This window comes from Mus caroli, unplaced genomic scaffold (genome assembly GCF_978045245.1).
Source record: "Mus caroli unplaced genomic scaffold, Mus_caroli_1 scaffold_7, whole genome shotgun sequence".
NCBI classification, from domain to species: Eukaryota; Metazoa; Chordata; class Mammalia; order Rodentia; family Muridae; genus Mus; species Mus caroli.
In genome coordinates this window covers 44,985,001-45,006,130 of record NW_028227262.1, presented here as the reverse complement: position 1 = coordinate 45,006,130, position 21,130 = coordinate 44,985,001, and the positions used below count along the sequence as shown (strand labels likewise).

The following is a 21,130-nucleotide window of genomic DNA, read 5'->3' as shown; positions in this document are numbered from 1 at the left end:
CAGTAAACAGTAAGCAAACTTATACTCCTATAATCAAAGTATATGCATTTAAATTTATAATGCCACTGAAAATACATACAAATGATACAAGAATGTATGATATGCAGAAAATAAATACAAAGCAAGAAAGGAAAAATATGGAAAAGAAATGAAATAAGTCAGGAAAAATGCAAAAAAGTAAATCTAAATGCATCCCAAATTAAAGATAAGAGCAATTAAATGAATAGTTATAAAGATTATAATATATGTATATTCTAGTTATATATATGTATATATAGTAATGTTATAAAATATCTAAACCCTAAAAATTCTGAACTGTTAAAACAACAACAAACATTTGAAGAATTACCACAGATAAGGTATTTAAATGAATATGTTAATAACATGCAAAACTTACTTTGATATTCTATAAATTAAATACTTATCCATATATGATACTGAAGCAATTATATTAGATGATGGGAAGCAATTTATAATAGAACTAACAAGAATAGATAAATATGTTATAACAATATCATTCAAGCAGAAAAGAACATTACTAAGGACATATAAGACTTAAGTCAACAGGATACAAACTGCAGCTAAAGAAGATATATTGAATAGTATAGCTAAACTGTAGAATTATCTATTTCATGTGTATGTGAAGAAAAGGCTCAATTGGTGATTTCTTAAGCTGTGAAGAAAATATGATCAAAATACTGAAGTAGAAATCCCAGGGTGTTTCCACTGCAGTAAGTTTTTATATTGCCCTCTAAGAGCCCCCACCTCTAGGCATCTCTCCCTGTACACTCTCCCAACATCTTTCTCAACCCTACCCGCAGCTCTTATGTCCTGTTCCCATCCCCACCCACCCCAAGTCCACCAGCAAAATCTCCTTCCCAGGAAGATGCATGCACCCTTTCTCGTTACTTAGTCTAGTCTCTCTGTGGCACACACAGGGAACCCATACCTAACACTACCTGGATGATAATGAACCAGAAGCCAGACAGCCCAGAGACACACGATAGAATCAAACATGACAGGGGAAAAAAGTCAGTGATTATCTACCAGCTGATGTGTGCTGACCCACAGCCAAACACTAGGCAGAGCTGGGGAAAACCCTCAGAAGAAGGGGAGGAAGAATAGTTAACGAAGCTATCGGGATTAAGGACACCAGGAGAACATGGGTGACCCACAGAATCAACTAAACAGGGTTCATAGCTGCTTATAGAAACTAAAGCGACAAAAATGAACCCTTTATGGGTCTGACCTAGGTCTTCTGCATATACCTTATGGTTGTGTAACTTGGAGCAATGAATGGGCGTGTAGGGTGTCTCTGACTCTTTTATCTGAGCTTCGAACCCTTTTTTTTCTACTGGGTTGCTTCAGCCATCCAGCACAGGTGTGAGTATTAGTGCCCAGTCTTAATGTATCGTTAGGCCATGTACAGTTCTTCGGCCTTTTTCTTCTTCTTCTTCATCTTCATCTTCCTCTTCTTCTTCTTCTTTTCTTTTTTTTTTCTCACCTGAAGGCAAACAGAGGAAGAGTTAATCAGGGGATTGGGGTGAGAGGAGGCAGTGGGAGGAGTTGGGGGAAGTGAAACTGTGGTCAGGATGTAATGTATGAGAGAAGAATAAATGGTTGAGAGAGAGAGAAGGAGATAGGAAGGGAGGGAAGGAAGAATGAAGGGAGAGAGAGAGAGAGAGAGAGAGAGAGAGAGAGAGAGAGAGAAAGAGACTGAGATTGAAAAAGAAAAGAAAAGAAAAATGGGGCTGAAGAGATGGCTCAGTCAGTAAAGTGCTTGTCCTGGAAGCATGAGATCTTATACTTGAGTCCCAGCATGTAGAAGGCTACCATCACAGTGGCTTGTGCCTGTAATGTCAGTGTTATATCTGGGAGGGAAAGACAGACAGACCCCTGGAGCTCACAGGACTCTAGTTCAGTGAGATAGCTGGTCTCAAAACATATGGTGGAGTGATATGGAAGAAAGAGCTCAATAATCATTAGTACTCACTTGCATGTGCACACACACATGCACACACACACACATACACACACACCACTTACAGAGAATTTTTGAAATGATCTAGATTAACAGAGACTGAATAATCAATTTTTGTGCATTAGAAGATTCAACAGAGTTTAAAAGTCTATTTATCCTTAACTGACACTAAGTGACTTTACACAGAATTATTTGCCTGTACATTTATGACACATGACCAGATGAATGGTAAATAGACAAAATGCAAAGCACAATTTGAAAATCCTAAAAGTTGAAATGTATAGAGACTTGGCTTATCTGATTTCAAGTCTCAATAAAACCATGAATGATTATGTCAGTGGGTGGTGCTGTATGTAGTTAGACAAGCTCAATTGACTATATAGAAGTTTGATAAACCCAGAGACTAACCCTGCTTATTCCTGTGAAGACAGTGGAGAAGCTGAGTTTCTCCCTCAGTCTTTCTCCACTCCTCCATTGCCCTGATTCTCTTCACCTCCTTCTTTCTCTCCTTTATGTTCTTTCCTTTTCCCTCCATCCCTCCTTTGTCCCCCACCTCTCCAGCCCTTTCTCCCCTCCTCATTGTCCTCTGTCCCTCTTCCCTTTCTTCCTCCCTTCCCCACAGCAACACTGGATTCTATGAAGCATTTCTTAATGGATTTACACTGTCCTCCATCTGACATCCTCCCTCATCACTGTGTAGCTTAGCTCATTCTAAGTGTTCTTGGTGCATTCATGCTTAGCTAATATAGGGAAATACCTTAATACTTTCTAAAGTGAGAAATAAGTTTTAGAAATTAGATGACATGTATTTATTATGTCAATCAGTAGAATTAATTCAGTCTGAGATAATGAAACTGAGGCTTTAAATACCCCAATTTTAAGAGAGAAAATAAAACAAACAGGTTAGGTGGAGGCAAGAATCCACCATTCTGGACCTGGATCTGGATTTCCAACTTCATTACTTTGATAGCCATATGGAGTAGGGTACTTTCCTTCCTTCCCTCCCTCCCTCCCTCCCTCCCTCCCTCCTTCCTTCCTTCCTTCCTTCCTTCCTTCCTTCCTTCCTTCCTTCCTTCCTTCCTTCCTTCCTTCTTTCCTCTTCTCTTCTCTGCTCTGCTCTGCCCTCCCTTCCCCTCCCCTGCCCTCCCCTCCCCTCCTCTCTCTGTTCTCTTCTCCTCTCCTCCTCTCCCCTCCTCTTCTCTCCCCTCTCCTCTCATATCCTTTCCACTTTTCTTCAGCTCTTTTCATCAGGGTTAGCTTCAGTTCAGAGTTATGTATTGCTGTTAAACTCAGTAAGTTTATAAGTGAATAAAACACAATAGTGTAACAACCAAAGTGAAGGGTGTAAAGGTGCCCTCTCTCCTGTTGCAGTTTCATGTTAAGATATAGGTACAACAAAAGCATATTTTAGTCCCTAATCTCAGGTTGTATTGTCCCCATTTCCTTAAAAATGCATTCACCTAAGAACCCACATTGACATTTTATTTTATTTTATTTTATTTCCCAGATATATACACTTTTTTTGTATAACAGGGATTTGGGGACATCGGAATCTGTGTGTTTCCTTTATATGCATTTATTTATTTGTACATATGTATAGTGCACATACATGACAAATCCAACAATTCACTTACAGTGGAATGTACTGTTGGGAAGGCTTGTCTTTCAAATCACAGGGAGAGAGACTTTGTTCTAGGGCCAGTTATGACTGGCAGTAGCTTGACAACACAGATTTAGCTTGCCCAAATTCTACATTCCAGTCTTCCAAAAGTTCATGATATTTTTATAGCAATGGAACAAAGAAAGTCATAAATCAGAAAATTTTTAAATGTACTGATAGGCATATCTGACAGGTAGGTTAAAGTTCAGTGAAGAAATCTCTGGTACAAGCATCAGATGCTGTCTGGTGACATTCACAGTCTTTGGTTTGAAGAAAGACAACGGTCTTTTGCATAACTTACATGAATTTTCCTTATAGTCACAATGATGTTAGAGGAAGCACAGAGTTGAAGGATAAGGTAATGTAGCTCGGGACTTGCAATATTCCCTTCTCCAAAGACACTGAATTTCTAGTGAGTCATTCTTTCAGAAACTTTAACATTAGTTTAACTTCTTTTTGAGGAAACTATTCCATGTGTAATATGAATAAATTATCATATAATCATGCAGAAAATATTTTTTAGCAGTATAGAGAATCAGGAATACTAAGAGTTATAAAAGCAAATCTTACAGAAATACATATGGTGTGATTTTACTTCAGTTTAAATTTTGTAAACTCACACGAGACATTGATTAAGAATATAATTTGACTTAGGAAATTTTTAATGAAAAACAAGAAAATGCTAAACATTAATGGAGGCGGAATAGGATGGGGTCCGGATGGGGTGGAAGATAATAATATTCTTGGTCAACTGGACAATGTGTAAAGGATTTGCATTGGGTGTCTGTCTTCCTTTGTATCATCTAAGTTAATTTCACTAATGGTCTCGTTATGTATTAAAAACAAAACTATGCAGCATGGTAATCCTGCTGAAGGTGCTCCAGGATTGAAATGATCTAGCAAAAGGAATTGGCAGAGTGGAGGCATGTATATCTCCAAACTGCATTTAGGCATTAAAATTTGAAATGACAGCTAGAAATGTTTGTAAATTTTAGATCAGGCAGTAGTGCCATGAACATTGTGCCTGAGCATCATGAAAACGTGTAATATGTAGCCAGTACTTTCTAATCTTGGCTTCTGCTCCAATGGATCCAGCAAACCTCAGAACGAATATATTTGAAATTAAAATTTACATTTACAATTTTTCTAAACATATACTGATCCTTCTTTGTCTGGAGACTGCTGTGTATGTGTTTTCATATATCTATATCTCTATTCTACATATTTTAAGTGAAATGAGGTTAGAAATATAGAATGAAAGATGTACATTGTGAAATGTACATTGTGAAATGTACATTGTGAATGTACATTGTGAAAGACAAAGTGTTTGGGTGATCCTTAGCCTGAATTCAAGTGGTTGCTATGGAGACAAAGGACAAGGCAGCAACTAGACATACTGCAGTGAAGAAAGAAGTGGGGCAGTTGCATAGAAGATACAACAATTAACAGGTTTTAAAGATATTTCCTCTCATTCCCTAAATGTTATCAGTGAAATAATGATTATATGAGGATAATTTAGGCTAGACTGTGGCAGTGCTGCAGTTAAGAGAAGGTAGATCAAAGACCAGGGCTTTAATAGAGGTAATTGTTCTCTTTCTCTGCTGCTTTAGAAATGAGTAAAATAAATTAGATTTATCATACATTGTTTCCTGGCTGTCCTGAAAATACTTCATCATCCAACTTCCATTCCAGTCCTTTGGAGGTCATGAATAAGGCCATTTTAAGAATCCACATTTATCAGTGGATTTTCTCTTAAGCTCTAGAGAACTGTCTTATTTTTATATTAATAGAAACTTGGTGGTTGAAGTTTTAGAGTGTTTATCTCTGAGTTATCAGATTGTTATCTAGTATAATGAAGATTTTATTTATTCCCAATTCTTAGTTTTCTAATTTTATAATATCCTAGATGAGTTTGGTAAGGAAAGGATAAGAAAAACTGTCCAACAGATAGATTGATCACATCCATTACGAATGCATGACAAATCCAAAAACTAAATAGGATGTCTGAGGCACAGGGTTTTCATCAGTGAATTGGTCACCAAGTCATTATTAGGCTCCTTTCCTATGCTAGCCATTTCCCTAGTTGTACTCATCAACTTTCCAACACTTCAACAAAACCTGTGAGATAATCAATTTATGAATAGGAAAAGGTTAATTTGGCTCACAGTTTTCCCGTCCATGATGTGTTGTCACTACTGCTTTGCACTAGTATAATGGAAGCACATTGTGGGGAAAGCATGGGGTAGAGTGAACTCTGCCTGTATTATGATCTAGGGTGAATGAAACAAGGACCATGGACCATTATTTCCCTTGAAGATCACATTCCCAATAACCTGAAGACTAAACATTAGATTTCACCTGTCAGAAGTTCTATCATCTCCTGGAAGAGGACATAGAGACTTAGCATTGAACACCTGAGCATTTGGGGGATACTTACCAAAGCCTCAGCATTAGTGATTGAGGATAGCCTAACAAACCAAGCAAGAATGGCTATATCCTGTGACTGTGACTAGGGTGTGTGTGTAGATGGAAACTCTTTTCCTTTACTTATTCGTCAATGAAGTTTAAACTGTTGATATAAATGCCTATACTCTGGCTCTCTAATACTCTCTAATCATCCTTCAGGTTGCTAATCAAACTTCTCCATATGTGTTCCTTATTTGTCATCAGTGGTACTAAATTTATGCTCTATTATTTTGAGATTTTAAGAAGTTATTTACATATATTTCAGCTATTTTTAATGGAAAATGGTAATCTAATAGAATAATTCCAATATACCCCAGTTCCTCCTAGTGGACTCTTTAGGTCAGTGGTTCTCAATCTTCCTAACTCTTTGATGCTTTAATACAGTTCTTCATGTTGTGGTGATCCCCAACCATAAAATTATTTTTGTTGCTACTTCATAACTGATTTTCTGTTGTTATGAATCATAATATAAATATCTGCTAGGTAGGCTAACTGATATGTGACTCCTGTGGGATTTGTGTCACATTCGTTGAGAACTACTGCTCCAAACACAGAACATTTTTTTGTCACTTTTTTTTCTGTTAAGTAAAAAGAGAGGTTTTTCTTCTTCTGAATATTGAGAGAATCAGAGTGAGGTGTTTTCAATCCTTTCTGGCAGCACCTGAAGTTATAAGGATCCAACAGAGTTTCCACTTGTAAGTTATCTGTATCTTGAATCAAGTGGATAAGTTAATTTGTAGTTAACATATCTCTAGGAAAGGTTTTCCATATAAATCTGCAGCACCATTACATACATAGGAGGTTGATCGCATCTAGGCTGGAAGACAATGGGCTTTCTGGACATGTTTGAAGCCCCACTTAAGTAGACAGTGATGAGTGGATGGGTTCTGATCCCTTTGCATGAAGACTACTCAGGGTCAAGTCTAGTCCAGATGACTGAATTTTTGTGATGATGGACGGTTCCTTGGAAATGTAAGACCAAGACAAAGGAGTGGAATTATCTCACACAAGCATGAGCTTTTGCTTAAGACTAACCATGTTGTATCTTTCCTCTATAAATAATGTTATAGTATCACCAGTGAATTAAAATCAATCAGTCACTTTCAGGGTGATTTTCAAATGTCATTTCTTTATGAGTTAAAATTGTGTATGAGTTAAAATTGACTGCTATTGTGTTATGAAAATTAATTTAACATTATACTCACTAGTTTTCTTCATAAACTTGGCACAACCTAGAGTCATCTGGGATGAGAGAATCTCAACTGAGCAAGTGCCTGGGTCATACTGGCCTGATGCCATGTGTATGAGAGATTGTTTGGAATGATGATTGATGCAGAGAAGTATAGTCTACTGTGGGCATCACCGCAGCTAGTCAGGTCTAGGCTATAAAAGAAAGTCAGAGGAGAATGAGCCAGAGATAAGCCAATCAGCAGCCTACCCCCTTAATATCACTTCAGTTGTTGCCTGATTTCCTGTCCTCACTTCTCTTTGTTACCTGTACCTATATGCTGAATAAACCCTCTACTCCCTAAATTGCTGTGATTCATGATGTTTTCACAGCAACATAATGCAAAAGAGAACATCTACTGTAAATATAAAAAGGTTTTGCTCACCCATAGTAAAGCCTAGAAGCTTCAAGGTCAGCAAATAATAATGAAACAATCCAGATTAATTAATTTCCTTTCTAAAATTCCTCTGAGACCTTAAATTGGGAGATATATAAGCTTCCTTGTTTCCTGATACTCATTTCATCAGTTACAAATTGCTCTGAAGATTTACAGTGTGTGTTTAAGGGCTTGGTAGACTTATAAATTGTATTTTCCTTTCCTTTATATTATGGATGGATTAGATGCCCAGTGAACTAACTACATGTTTACAGTTTGGGAAATGAAATTTCATAATGTAGACATAATTAATGTAAAAATGCTAGTACTTCACAGATTGTATTATCTGTTTGAATCATTAGACTTTTCTACATGCTTTGAGCGAGCAGATTTCCAACTAATGATTCATATATCTTATTAATTTTCTACTTTCAAGCAAGCTGGGTATCCACATTAAGCACTGCATTGTTTGCATATTAGATAGAGAATAATTTACCCCTTCATTTTCCTATATGTGCTTCTCTTCCCATGTTGTCCTTTGGTTCTGAGTGTAAACAGATCCATCAAAGTCCAAGCACACAGCTAACTTCCATACTACTGTACACTGGTTCTCAGTGTGGCAAGCAGTACTAAATAAATCATTTGAATTTGGAGGTTTGAGCACATAACACATTTTTAATATTTCATAGGTAAGGAGTACTTCCTGTCAATCAATGCCAGAGCAATAGTTGGTATATTAGTTTATCTTTGCTGTGCTATCAGTGAAGGCATTCAACAACCTTCCTGTCACTTAGTAGGAATGTCATGGTACCTGTAGAAAATGGATGGTTCAAGGATGACTATTATTCACACATCCAGCCAGTGTCACCAAATAAAATCTCAGATAAATGTGATCACCGAGAGTGACCCACCAATGGCAGAAAGGATGAAGACATTGAAGCTTTCCTGCACTCTTGCTGTGGTTCTGCCATCTACTTCTGCTTGCAATTCTCAACTTGGGAATGATTCTTGAATTTAGACAAGTTGGAACATGGCTACAAGAAAATGGCAGCAAATTTGCCCTGAAGCTTGAGGGTGGGATGGAGGTCAAAGGGCTACACAATAAATACAGAGAAAACAGACAGAAGTTCTCAATATACATTTTGTAGAGACTGGCCAGATGTACAAAATTAAGATTAAAACTGAAGAACCTTGGGTTTCCAGAAAATATAACAATCTCTTATGAATTAAGAGATCATGCAGCTATATAATTTTCAGGAAGAATACATTTTGAATATCCATATATGTGTAAATTTTTATATGAATTTTGAAACACTGGTCTTGGCTGCCTCTCCTTGCAGTTCTGACTTGCATTCTGCCCATACTTGCTCCTTGGGGAACCCATTCCAGTGTGAGGAGAAGACAGTAGAATGAAATATTGGAAACTCTCCTTTCCAGTATTGTTTCCATTTTGTTGGAAATTGCACTTAATGGAGTCATCCCAAGGTGGAAGTTCTCTTTGCACCTTAGAGTGATCAAATTTGTTCTTCATTGTCTGTTTCCCACTGCCTCATGTGTACCTTGACTTCTTTGTTTGTTTGTTTATTATAACTAGTGACTTGAATAGGGTATGTGCCAATCATATTCACTGACATGGCAGTAAAGCAAGATATTGGCAACACCAAACTAACAAAAGAAATCACAGTATTTGGAGAAAGATGATTTCATGTCTGCGGGAAATAAAATGAGCAAATCCTGTGGTTGGCACTGCAACTCAGAGAAACATTCATAGCACAGGGCAACAATATTGTTGTTTAGAAAGATGTTTAATGGTTTGCATTTTTACATTTGTTTGAGTTGGGGGTGGGCTGTGGCTGTGGCTATGGCGATAGATGTGGCTGTGGCTATGGCTATGGATGTGGCTGTGGCTGTGGCAGTGGCACTATGTCAGAGTGCAAGTGCAGTTGTCAGAGGACAACTTCAGGAATCAGTCTTCTCCTTTAACCCCATGTGCTCCAGGGAATGAACTCAGGTTGTCACACTTACCCAACAAACCATCTAGTGTGAAAAAAAAAGCCCCAAACCAACAACAACAACAAAACCTCAGGCCAGATTCTTTTTCTTTCTTTAGTGAAAACAGATTTTTTTTTGAAATACAATGTATCTTGATTGCAATTTTCCTTTCCTCCACTCCCCTAAAATCCTAGATGTTCCCCACTCTTCCAGATCCACAACCTTTCTATCTTTTTAGACCAAACAAACAAGCAGGTTGCTAATCGATAGCAACCAAACATGACAAAATAAAGTATAATAAAATAACCCAAAACCAATCATCGAATTTGGACACAGCAACACAATAGGAGGAAAAAAGTCCCTAGAGCAGGCACAAGAGTCAGAGACCCACTCGATCTCATAGTGAAAAATCTCATAAACATACAGGTATATTATACACACAGAGAACCGGGTGCAGACCAATGTAGCCCTGGCACTTGCTGCTGAAGTCTCTCTGATCTAATACGAACAGCGATTAGTTGATTCAGATGGCTTCATTCTGATGTCTTTCTCATCACCTCTGGCCCATAAAATTTTTCTGCCTCCTCTTCCTCCGGATTTTCTGATCTCTGAAAGAAGAGATTTGATAGAGAGTCCACTTTAAGACTTTCTCTTTACATAATGTCTGGCTATGGGTCTCTGCATCTGTTTCCATCTCCTGATGGAGTAAGCCTTTCTGATGATGACTGAAATGGACCCTGATCTATGAATATAACAGAACATCATTAGAAATAATTTTTAATGAGAATGAAGAAAGATGATTTCATGTGTGTATGAACTAAGATGAACTAATCCTGTAGGTTTCATTACATCTCAGAAAAACATGCACAAGTGGTTTCATTCCTTGTATATAGCACACAGCAACAATATTTTCATTCGGGATTTTAGACTAGAAGTATTTGGTGTTAACCTAGAACTTTATACTTTCTAGTACCTGCTTCTTGGTTATCCAAGTAATATTGGGTATGGATTCCATCTTCTGAAGGGAACATTAAGTAAAAGCAGACATTGGTTGGCTATCCTCACAAGGTCTGTGCCAATGTTGTCCTAGTTTATGTTGCAGATAGGACACAGTGTAGGTCAAAGTTTTTGTTGCTGGATTGCTTTTCATATTTCTCTTTTGGAAGGCTGCAGAGTACCTTCCCACACCAAAGAAACCAGAACAAAGGCATTCCATTGTAGGCACCAGCTCCACTTCCACATGTTAGTTGAATTATGTAGGTGTTGTAGGAAATGGAGCCTCCCTTTCATTTTTTCAGAGGGCAATATTTTATCTTAGCAACAGCCTGAGTCATTTTACCTTAAGACAAAATTAAGCTGGTTCATTAACATCTTTCTTTAGTTTAGCAAAATTTTCTTCTATGATTTTGTTGAAAATGATTTCTGGACCTTTGAGCTGGAAACCTTCTTCTTTTACTATTCCTAATATTTTTTGCTTTTGTCTTTCCGTGGTATACCAGATTTCTTGGATGTTTTTTGTCAAAAATTTGGAGATGTAGCATTACCTTTTGACTGATGTATCCATTTCTTCTATCTTACCTCCACTGACTGAGATTCTCTCTACTATATCTTGTATTCTGTTGGAGATACTTTCCTCTGTAGCTCCTGTTCAAATTCCTAAGTTTTTCAGTTTCAGAATTCCATTCATTAACGTTTTCCTTATTGATTCTATTTCCATTTTTATGTCTTGAACTGCTTCATCCATTTTCTTCAACCATTGCTTGTGGGGGTTTTTTGTTTTGTTTTTTGTTTTTGTTGATGTTGCTATTGTTTTCATTTATTTAAGGAATTTATACATTTCCCTGGCTTTCTTTAAGGAATTTATGTATTCATTTCCTCATACTTTCTGTTTTCCTAGATTTCTTTAAAGGACTTACTAAAGGATTTCCTTTTTTAAGGATCTCTATTATATTCATGTAGTTAGTTTTTAAGGTCTTCTACTTATGTTTCAGCTTTGTTGAAATATTCAAGGCCTGCTGTGGCAAGGTAGCCAGGCTCTAGTGGATCTATTGCTTTGGCTGTTATTGATAGTTTGGGGGATGGTGTTTAGGCATCTGGGCTTGTGATGATTATAGGTCTAGCTGATTTCTGTATTTGTCTTGGTTGTGTATGTATTTAGTTTCTTGGTTTCCGTTTTCTCTGTGGACTTTCATAGAGTATGGTGGCATGTGTTGACCATTTTTCTTGCCTGCTCAGGTGGTATATGCACAGGGAATGCCTGCTAGTTTTGGAGGTTGGGGTACTGGGTGAGTTTGGAGAAGGAAGTTTGTAGGAGTAGGTATTGTGGTTCTTTGGAATGGGATCAGAAAGAGTAGGGAGACCAAAGCAAGTAGCCTTCTACAGAGAGGGAGATAAAACTGGGGGATTGGATTTCAGGTGTAGTAGGAGAGCTATGGGTCTGCCTTCAGCCTACTTGTTGCTCTAAGATGAGTAGCTGTTGGGTTAGCAGGGCATGCCTTCTGGAGTTAGGGCCTGGGACAAAACAAGGCATTGGGGAGGAAGATTGGAAGGAGAAGATCTGTGGGATCCATGGGAGATTGGTGGAGGGAAGATGCTATGTTTTCTGCTGTAGAGCCAGGGGATTTGAACTGGAGGAATAGATAGAAAAGAAAAGTCCTTCAGGAACCCTTGTCATGCCAGATTCTTAATAGTATTTTCCTCTGTAGGGTAGATATGAGAACAACAACATGGGATGTGTAATTTTCTAGTTGCTCACTTTAAAAAAAAAAACAAAAACAAAAGGAATGTCATTAGTTACTAGTAACATAGAACATATTAAAGCTACATTAAAAGTGAATGCTTCACTGTGATCATTTTATCAGGTGTTCCAAAATTCCCAAAAGAAAAAATTGAACCCTTTGATGTAGAAGAAGGGGATTCCATTGTCTTACCCTGCAACCCTCCAAAAGGCCTCCCACCTTTGCACATCTATTGGATGAATATTGGTAAGTAATGTTCTGTTATATCAGTCAAGGTCACTGTTATTCCATGAACTATGTATATGACACAATGAAAGCAAAGAAAGCCATCATTCGTATATGGTTGATTATCCTGTAGAATCAAATAGTCTTCAAAATTAGATACATTCACAATTCCATTCTTACTTCTAAATATAAACTGAAGTGTATATGTGAGGGCACTGGAAGATCATCATGTCTCTTGATTTTACAGTATTTGAAAGGGAGCAGATTGGTTGTATGAACAAGCCTGCAAAAAACAAAAACAAAACAAAAAAAAAACAACAAAAAAAACCAAAACATAAAAACAGTCTTTACCTTTGGAACACAGGCTAGCTCAGAGTTGAAGTAATTGGGCTGTATTGTTGGTTTAGTATTACTGTATTAGCCTAATTATCCCTGCTAAAAACACTGACCTACAAAAGAGTCAGTGTCAGCCTTTGTGCTTGCTCTTTTTGCTTTGGTGATTCCTAACATGAAGTTCTGTCACCTGTTTCCTCACTGCACTCGGGGTGTTTTCTCACTGCATTGCATGAGAAAATCACATTTGTGCAGCATCTAGAGGAGAGTGGCTGAAGCTGCCTTTGGCTACAGCCAACATCTAAACCTTTAACTCATCCTAGAATTACATAGCTGCTCCCAGTGGAGGGTGATCAATGGTGCAGGCATCACTCTTGAGGAGTCCAGTTTCAGAGAAATATCATCCAAAGAAAATAAGGGTAGTAATCGATATCTGTACTGAACAGTTCTTCAATAAGCCAAAACAAAGCAAGTGACCAGTTTGTAAGGAGACATGGAATACCAGATTTGTCATATCTGGGTATCTGTGAAATAATCAGCCTCCCAAGGATGTCATTGCTAATTTCTTCTCTGTTTGCCTACTGCAGGAAGAGCAGACAGGAAACATCACAATACAAAATATATGAAAGAAATAGAAATTTAAAAACCTGATGCAGCATCATGAGGAGAAGCAGCCCATTTCAGTGACGAATTGTGTTTTTCCCCTTGGCAGAGTTAGAACACATTGAACAAGATGAGAGAGTATACATGAGCCAAAGAGGAGATCTGTACTTTGCAAATGTGGAAGAAAATGACAGTCGGAATGATTACTGTTGCTTCGCTGCATTTCCAAAATTAAGAACGATTGTACAGAAAATGCCAATGAAACTGACTGTGAACAGTTGTAAGTCCAAGTAATTTATTCTTCCTTCAATCATGCTGAATGCAAATGCGTGTGTAATTCCATTCTTCTTTCTGAAGCCATTTGAAAGCTGGTTGGTATTTTCCGTCATTGTTTCGTTTAACTCTAGAGACTTCATCCAGATGATGTAGACATCTGCAGCTGCAGATCCACAGTAGCTCTGTCTCTGGCAGCCAGAAAATCAAATCTCAATTCACAGTACAAATGTGCTTCATTTCATGACTGCAGGATCTACTCCTTTTCAGTGAGCACAAAGCACATCTTGGGCACGGGCTCACCGTGACCTTGGATAAATCAGCAGGCTGAAAATGATGGAGACAAAAATTGAGTCAAAAGAAAATCACCATTTATATTCTTTTTTTTTTAATCCCATCAAGTTTTTCCTTTGTCCTTCCCAAATTGGCAAAGTTATCTGAATTGATTTTCTGTTTCCTACTTGATGCTGTAAATGCATGTCTGGGTTCCCAAAAGGGAAGGAGTAATTAGTGAGAGATGAAGTGGTAAGATTCAAAGGCAAAAGATAATCCCAGCAGCTCTCAGGCAGAGTAATTGACCCTGGTGGAGCAGAAGGTTAGCATGACCATTTCATTGTCTAATTTGTTCCACAATTTTTGTGTGCATATGATGTTTGTGGGTCTACTTTATGAAGGCTTTCAGTAGCCTGAAATCTTTGTAATACAGTAATCACTGATGTCTTTACAACATATATATATATATACTGTATTCGCAGTGACAGTACTCAAATGGGCATAGCTGTACTTCATCTTGTAATTTTTCCAGAAACAAATCCATGGGTTTTCATGCTTTATTGATGTCAGCGTCTACCATTATGTTTGTATTAGTTTCTTCCATCTTTTTTATTTCAGTAAAGCATGCTATTGATTCAAGTTCATCCACAGAAATTAGTTCCCAGGGTAAGTTGGTCATATGTAGAATTTGAACATATAGTTTTGCCTTTAGTCATACACAGTCATCTCATTTTATAATTATTAGAGTAATTATTAGAAATACAGCATTCTGTCAAGTAACACTTTAGAATAGAAGGTTTTATGATCCATAATCCTTTAGAGTTTATGTAAAGAGATAAGTACATGTGTATATGTATAGGTATGTGTATGTATATATGTGTGTATGTGATCTTTCAATGTAATATACAATTATATCTAATTAAAACATATATAAAAGTAGCATATAAATTAATTATGTATAAACATATATAATTAACATATAAACTTATATCTGTAGTTTTAAGTATAGTTATAAGTGTAAGTATGCAATGGTGTATTACTTTGATTTTTTTTCTAATAGCTCACACATAGCACAGAAGGTTGGTAGCTTTAAATAACAAAAGAGAAAATAAATGGTTAATATCAAGAAAAGTAGAAAAACTCTGGACTTAAGAAAGTTAAGTGAATCATTTGTACCTACATGACTTGTCAGAGCAGTTTAAAAACCACTAAGCAATTTCACTGAGAAAGAATGCAGTTTTTAGTATATTTCCTTTTTTTTTTTTTTTTGGTCTATGAAACCCTTTAGAAATTACTCATTTCTTCTATCAGATACCGATCAGAATTTGCATTTTATCTATGATGCTTGAGTTTTAACCTGAGTTAAACATAGGTACATAATGACTTGTTTTCTATATTACAAATCGCACTCAAATGAAATAAATATTCTTTACATTATGTGGGTGAGGGGCTTCACTTAGGTTTCTAATATACTGGTGATCTCATCACAAGTGAACGCAGCACTTGGCTTGCGGGCCATCTCATGTATGCTGTCTCATCCCCAACATCGTTTTCTGTGAGATTAGTCATCTACAGATATGTCTTCAAGTACTGAAAAAATTCATGGCATATAGTACATATTCAAATATCATTTCTAGTACATAAGTTCATGCAAGAAGGTGGAAAGCAGACTGCACATGGCTTCCTGTATTTTACACTCTTCTCTTCTGATAATAGAAAGTCAGCTATTTTATTTCTTAAAAAAGATAAAGTCACATTGGCACTGAATATGAAAAAACAATTTATGTTCACCTTTGGAAATAAAATCAAAATGTAGTGTGAATGAAGTGTCCTAATTTGTCATTATATTTTATATTTTAAAATCACCAATAAAAGAATAAATGAAACTTTTTAATCAATACTTTCCAAACACAGATGTATTATGATTCATTTTCTAAAGCATTTGGTATTCTTAAGGATCTGAGACTAGAAGAAATTTACTGAAGAGCTAAATAAATTCATGGCTGCCTGGTGTCTACTATGAGTTTCCTCAGTCTGGATTCTCAATAAAGTACTAGAAAGGAAGCTCTATTTTTGGAAAGAATCATATCTAATACTTTGATCAATAGATTAAATAGACATATAATTATCAGAAATGGCAAGGTATGGTAAAACAAATACAAAGTCAGACTATCAGTTAACTTGAGAGTGTCTTCAAGAAATCATCTTGAGTAAGGCTTCAAGTTCTGAAAAGGCACAGGTGGTATACATCGTGACATTTAAAAACATTGGTAAAGAAACAGAGACACATGCTTCCTTGGATAAGAGAAGTCTGTTTAAGAAGCACACCAAAATATATACATAAAAGCATGTGAAATCATGTTTTAAGAATGACTTGGTACCATAGAAATTTTACCACCTTTATTGAGGAAGGCATTGACTCTTCTCCTTTCTTTTTCAGCAAATTCCATCAAGCAAAGGAAACCCAAACTTCTGTTGCCTCCTGCCCAAATGGGAAGTTTATCCGCAAAGACTGTACTCAAAGGGGATACACTATTGCTCGAGTGTTTTGCAGAGGGCCTGTGAGTACCTTGGCCTCTGCCCAGCCCTTATCCCATCTAGTGTGTTAACGACTTAGAATTCAAGACTTTGCTGCATGCATGCTCTTAAGTTACTATTTTTTTTAAAGATTATAAACATCAATTGTGTTTCTCCAGAGAAACGCAGTTCCGCTTCCTTATACAGAATTTAGGTTACAACTGAAATTGACTTACAGGTTCTTGTCTTCATTGTGGCATTGGAAGTGCAGGGACCAAGGCAAACCTTAGTGAAGTGAATGATCTACTGTGGTCCTTAAAGCATGTGCATTAGTAGCCACACATCTACTATAAGCTGTGCTTTTCTTTCTTTTCTACTCGTTTCTTTTTAAAGTGCTAGCTCCACTGTTATAGTGCTATAACAGCTTAAGCTTATGGCTTAAGCCCCAAGGGAGGTCCAGCCACCTATCCTTAATAAGCCATCTAAAAGAGTCTAATTTAAAAAGGAAAGCAAGCAGGAAAAAATTATTCCACATGCTCATATTGGGCAGAGGGATAAAACGACTTGGAGACCCCTCCTAGATCTGACTTCTGATTGTGGAGTGTGGTGTGATCACAGTTTAAGTGGAGGTCCGAGGATGTGCACGGTGAGAAATCCCAGCAAAGTGTTGTCCCACATACTTTTGCCTCATCAATCATTTGCCTGGACTTCAGTCTCATCCAGTAAAGTGGTATAACAAGTTGGCAGAACTGTGTGAAATCTCTTTTTTTTTAATTAAGTATTTTCTTCATTTACATTTCCAATGCTATCTCAAAAGTCCCCCTTACCCTCCCCACCAACTCCCCTACCCACCCACTCCCATGTCTTGGCCCTGGTGTTCCCCTGTACTGAGGCATATAAAGTTTGCAAGACTGTGAAATCTCTTTCTAGGGAACAAAAGTTTCCCCTGTGGCTGTTGTCTTTCACTTTCCCTTCATAAGATTCCTGGGAAATATTCCAATTCTTTGGGCTCCTCTTTTCGGTAGCTTTATTAGAATTTGTTCGTTTACACTAACTACCCTCCTTTTAATTTCCAAAGGTCTCTATTGTATGGGACCACCAACTCCCCAAAAAAGATATGGAGACTTGTATTTGTTATAAATCCCTAGATTTTACAGCTAGGCTTGTTATCAGCTAGCTCATCACTTCTTGACCTATTTATTCTAAGTTCTTTTACTTGTTTGTTAGGTAACTTTCTTTCCCCCCCTCCCCCCTCACACACACTACATCTCGCTTTTCCCAGAGTTCTTATCTCCTCTCAGAAGTCCCACCTTCTACTTCCTGCCTTTGCCATTGGCCACCATATTTTTATTTTACCAATCAAAAAGGAAGAGAGGGAGTGTTTACAAAACACCAAGACAAGAGATGCTTAACAATACCAAAGTTTGGCTTGTAATCAAGTCTCTACCAGTTCAGAAATCAGCATGAATATAATACAGAAACAATCTTTACATGATAAATAAAAACGTCACTCCAACACTCTATTTTATTTTTAGAACATAAAATAAGTTTTTGTGCAAAAGAAAATGTCCAGATGATGAGGTTTAGGGGAAGCACACATCAAAAGCTGGCCCACTGACACTTCACAACTCCAACAGCAGAGTCCCGTCTCAGTTCTTCTGAAACCCTAAGGGTTGACCTTTTGGCATCTTTGAAAATTCTGGCCTTTGCTGACTGACTTATACATTCATGTAACTGGGGCCCTGGTCACATGAGTTCATTGTTTCTACAAGTATGCCTGCTGACTTGAGAGTCTCGCATCAGTAATGTGGTGGAGAAAGGCATTCCATCTTCCAGTTGATTCATTTTATATGCAAATATTTTGTAAGTAATTGGGAGTCTCTTTAATCAGCTAGGATTTGAAATGTATTAAATAGTAATTAAGAGTAAAAATAAAACATAAAAAAAACACCTTTGTTCATAATTCACTGAAAAGTCTAAATGACCTGGTTTTTCATTAGATTGTGAGGGAAAGGAAGGATTTTAATTCTTGTACAACTTTGACACTTTGCCTATTTCTCTTGTCAGCTAGGTTGCTTATCAGCCTTAAATCACCTATGTTCAGTGATAAATTATTTCAATATGTTGTCACATGGCCTTGCTGGAGAAAGAGGTCTATGTGTGCTTTTATAAGGTATATTTTTATTTTATGTATTTTGACTGTGGGTATGCCTGTGCACTCTCTGTGTTCAGTGTTCACAGAGGCAAGAAGAAGCAATAGAAATTTAGAGTGTTGGGAGCCACTATGTGGATGCTGAGAATTAATCATGGTCATCTGCCAGAAGAGCAAGTGCTCTTACCTGATAAGCCTTCTCTGTAGCCCTGGTCTGTCTTTTTATCTGAGAAGGTCAAAGCGTTGCCCTCTCTGTAACTCATGGCTAAGCACCTGGTGTCAGCATGGATTTGTAGTGGTGGACATTAAATTCTCTCAGCCTTTGTTCAGCTTAACTCTTCAAGTCAGTCAAACCTGTTAGAGACTTTCCCTATCACTTCCTGCCAATTCTGTCATTTACTTCTGGAGGTGACTGGCATCTGTTCGTATGAACAGTATTGTCCTCCACTTATAAAGGTGCCCCCACGTACCTTGTGGAGACTAGAATGTTGGGGAAGGCACATAAGAAAAAAGGCAATGGACATCCACAAAGAGTTGTTCTTCTTTGCAACACAAAGGTTCCTGATACTTTGTTAGAAGAAGAGATTATCCCCCTCTGCTCCCCATAATTAGTCTGAGTTGGGTTGTCCACTCTTTCCGGTGTTCCTTTGAATCTTCATTGTTGAATCTCCAACAATATTATTGAAAAAGTTTTTGAAAGGACTTCACAGATATCTCAAGGATGTTTAAAATCACACAACTTCTAGAGTAATAAAGTAAACATCACTAATGATAGTGGTAGCATTCTGTCACGTACATCATCAACTCAGTTTCCTCCTGACATTCCCTGGCTGTAAGTCTTCCCATGTGCAAAAGAAGCCCACAGACCTCACACAAAAGCACAAGAGCTTTTCTAAGCTGAATGGAAAACGAAGCCCATTCATCTCTATCTGCCCCCAACCTTAAACTCCTCTAAGTGTAACTCACATCAGCATTATGTTAGCCAGATGAACCCTTTCAGCTTAAACAGGGAAAACAGTGAGGAGTTTGCTTATATCTGCTCTGAGGTGGTTGCATTAACCATTTGTCTAAGTAAATAATGATAATAAAAACGTTTGGGCTGCTAGCTAAGAATGCTTTCTGTGCAAGCTTGAGGACTTCAGATTGAGTTCTCAGCACTCACTTAAAAAGTCAGATTGGTGTCACCTGAATATTTGATCTTAGCCATTCTGACTGGTGTGAGGTGGAATCTCAGGGTTGTTTTGATTTGCATTTCCCTGATGATTAAGGGTGCTGAACATTTTTTCAGGTGCTTCTCAGCCATTCGGTATTCCTCAGGTGAGAATTCTTTGTTTAGCTCTGAGCCCCATTTTTTAATGGGGTTATTTGATTTTCTGGAGTTCACCTTCTTGAGTTCTTTATATATATTGGATATTAGTCCCCTACCTGATTTAGGATAGATAAAGATCCTTTCCCAACAGAATGGGGGACTTTTGGGATAGCATTGGAAATGTAAATGAAGAAAATACCTAATTTAAAAAAAAATCAGATTGGATGCAAACCCACCTAGCAGTGGGCAGGGGTGTGGTGGGGATGAGATGGATACCAAGTGAGAGAGCAGAACACATGTCCTCCTCTGACCTGTGCTTGTATGCACATATATGCACAGTAACACGCACAACCCTGTTTACACAAATACACACACACACACACACACACTCACACACACTAATACTACTAATTAAGTGAGGGAAGCTTCCAGAGACACATGAATGTTGGAAAGCTGGGAGCTTATAGATATCCTGGAAATGGTGAAGAGTTAACTGATATTTTGACTCTCATTAGTTGAGAAATATAGTCGCATCCCTGCCACCTTATTGACAGTGAGAATGTGCTGTTTTAATAATTCACACTCACGCTGTGTGAAATGAAAGCAGAGTCATCACGAACTTAAGGATGGAAGCTTTCTATGGATCCTACAGCTTTCACCAAGAATCAGAAGAAAAGTTACCGCCATAAAAACTGAAATATTTGAAGTTGTGAAAACAGACAAAAATCATTAAATAGCTCAATGTTTCCTCAACCCATCATTGTTCAGACTCTGTTAGCAAGTACTCCTTAAAAATAAAGCATGGAATCAAACAAAACAGAGCTGTCCAGAATAGAAGAGCTATTAACCTAGCTGAATAAACTGCCCCTACCTGTGATGTCATGTTCATCAGATTTAAATCATTTAATTTGTTTATAAGAAGTGAAGAGTTAGACAAATGATTTTTTTTCAAGAACAGAAATAAAAGAAGAAATTCAGGAAAGTGAGGTGCTTGCATTGCTAAA

The 21,130-nt window shown here is 37.4% G+C and overlaps 1 protein-coding gene across 10 annotated transcripts in view; it reads left to right on the top strand.

Moving 5' to 3' along the window:
• Chl1 (cell adhesion molecule L1 like) overlaps positions 1 to 21,130 on the top strand; it is a 204,733-nt gene that overhangs the window by 133,289 nt on the left and 50,314 nt on the right. For 9 of the 10 annotated variants that reach the window (XM_029478803.2, XM_085840207.1, XM_029478804.2 and 6 more), the window contains 4 exons: positions 12,565 to 12,687; positions 13,712 to 13,882; positions 14,767 to 14,814; positions 16,589 to 16,709. In XM_029478803.2, coding sequence (XP_029334663.1) covers positions 12,565 to 12,687; positions 13,712 to 13,882; positions 14,767 to 14,814; positions 16,589 to 16,709 — 463 coding nt within the window. The remainder of the gene's footprint in view (positions 1 to 12,564; positions 12,688 to 13,711; positions 13,883 to 14,766; positions 14,815 to 16,588; positions 16,710 to 21,130) is intronic. The other variant, XM_085840206.1, reaches the window with a different exon arrangement.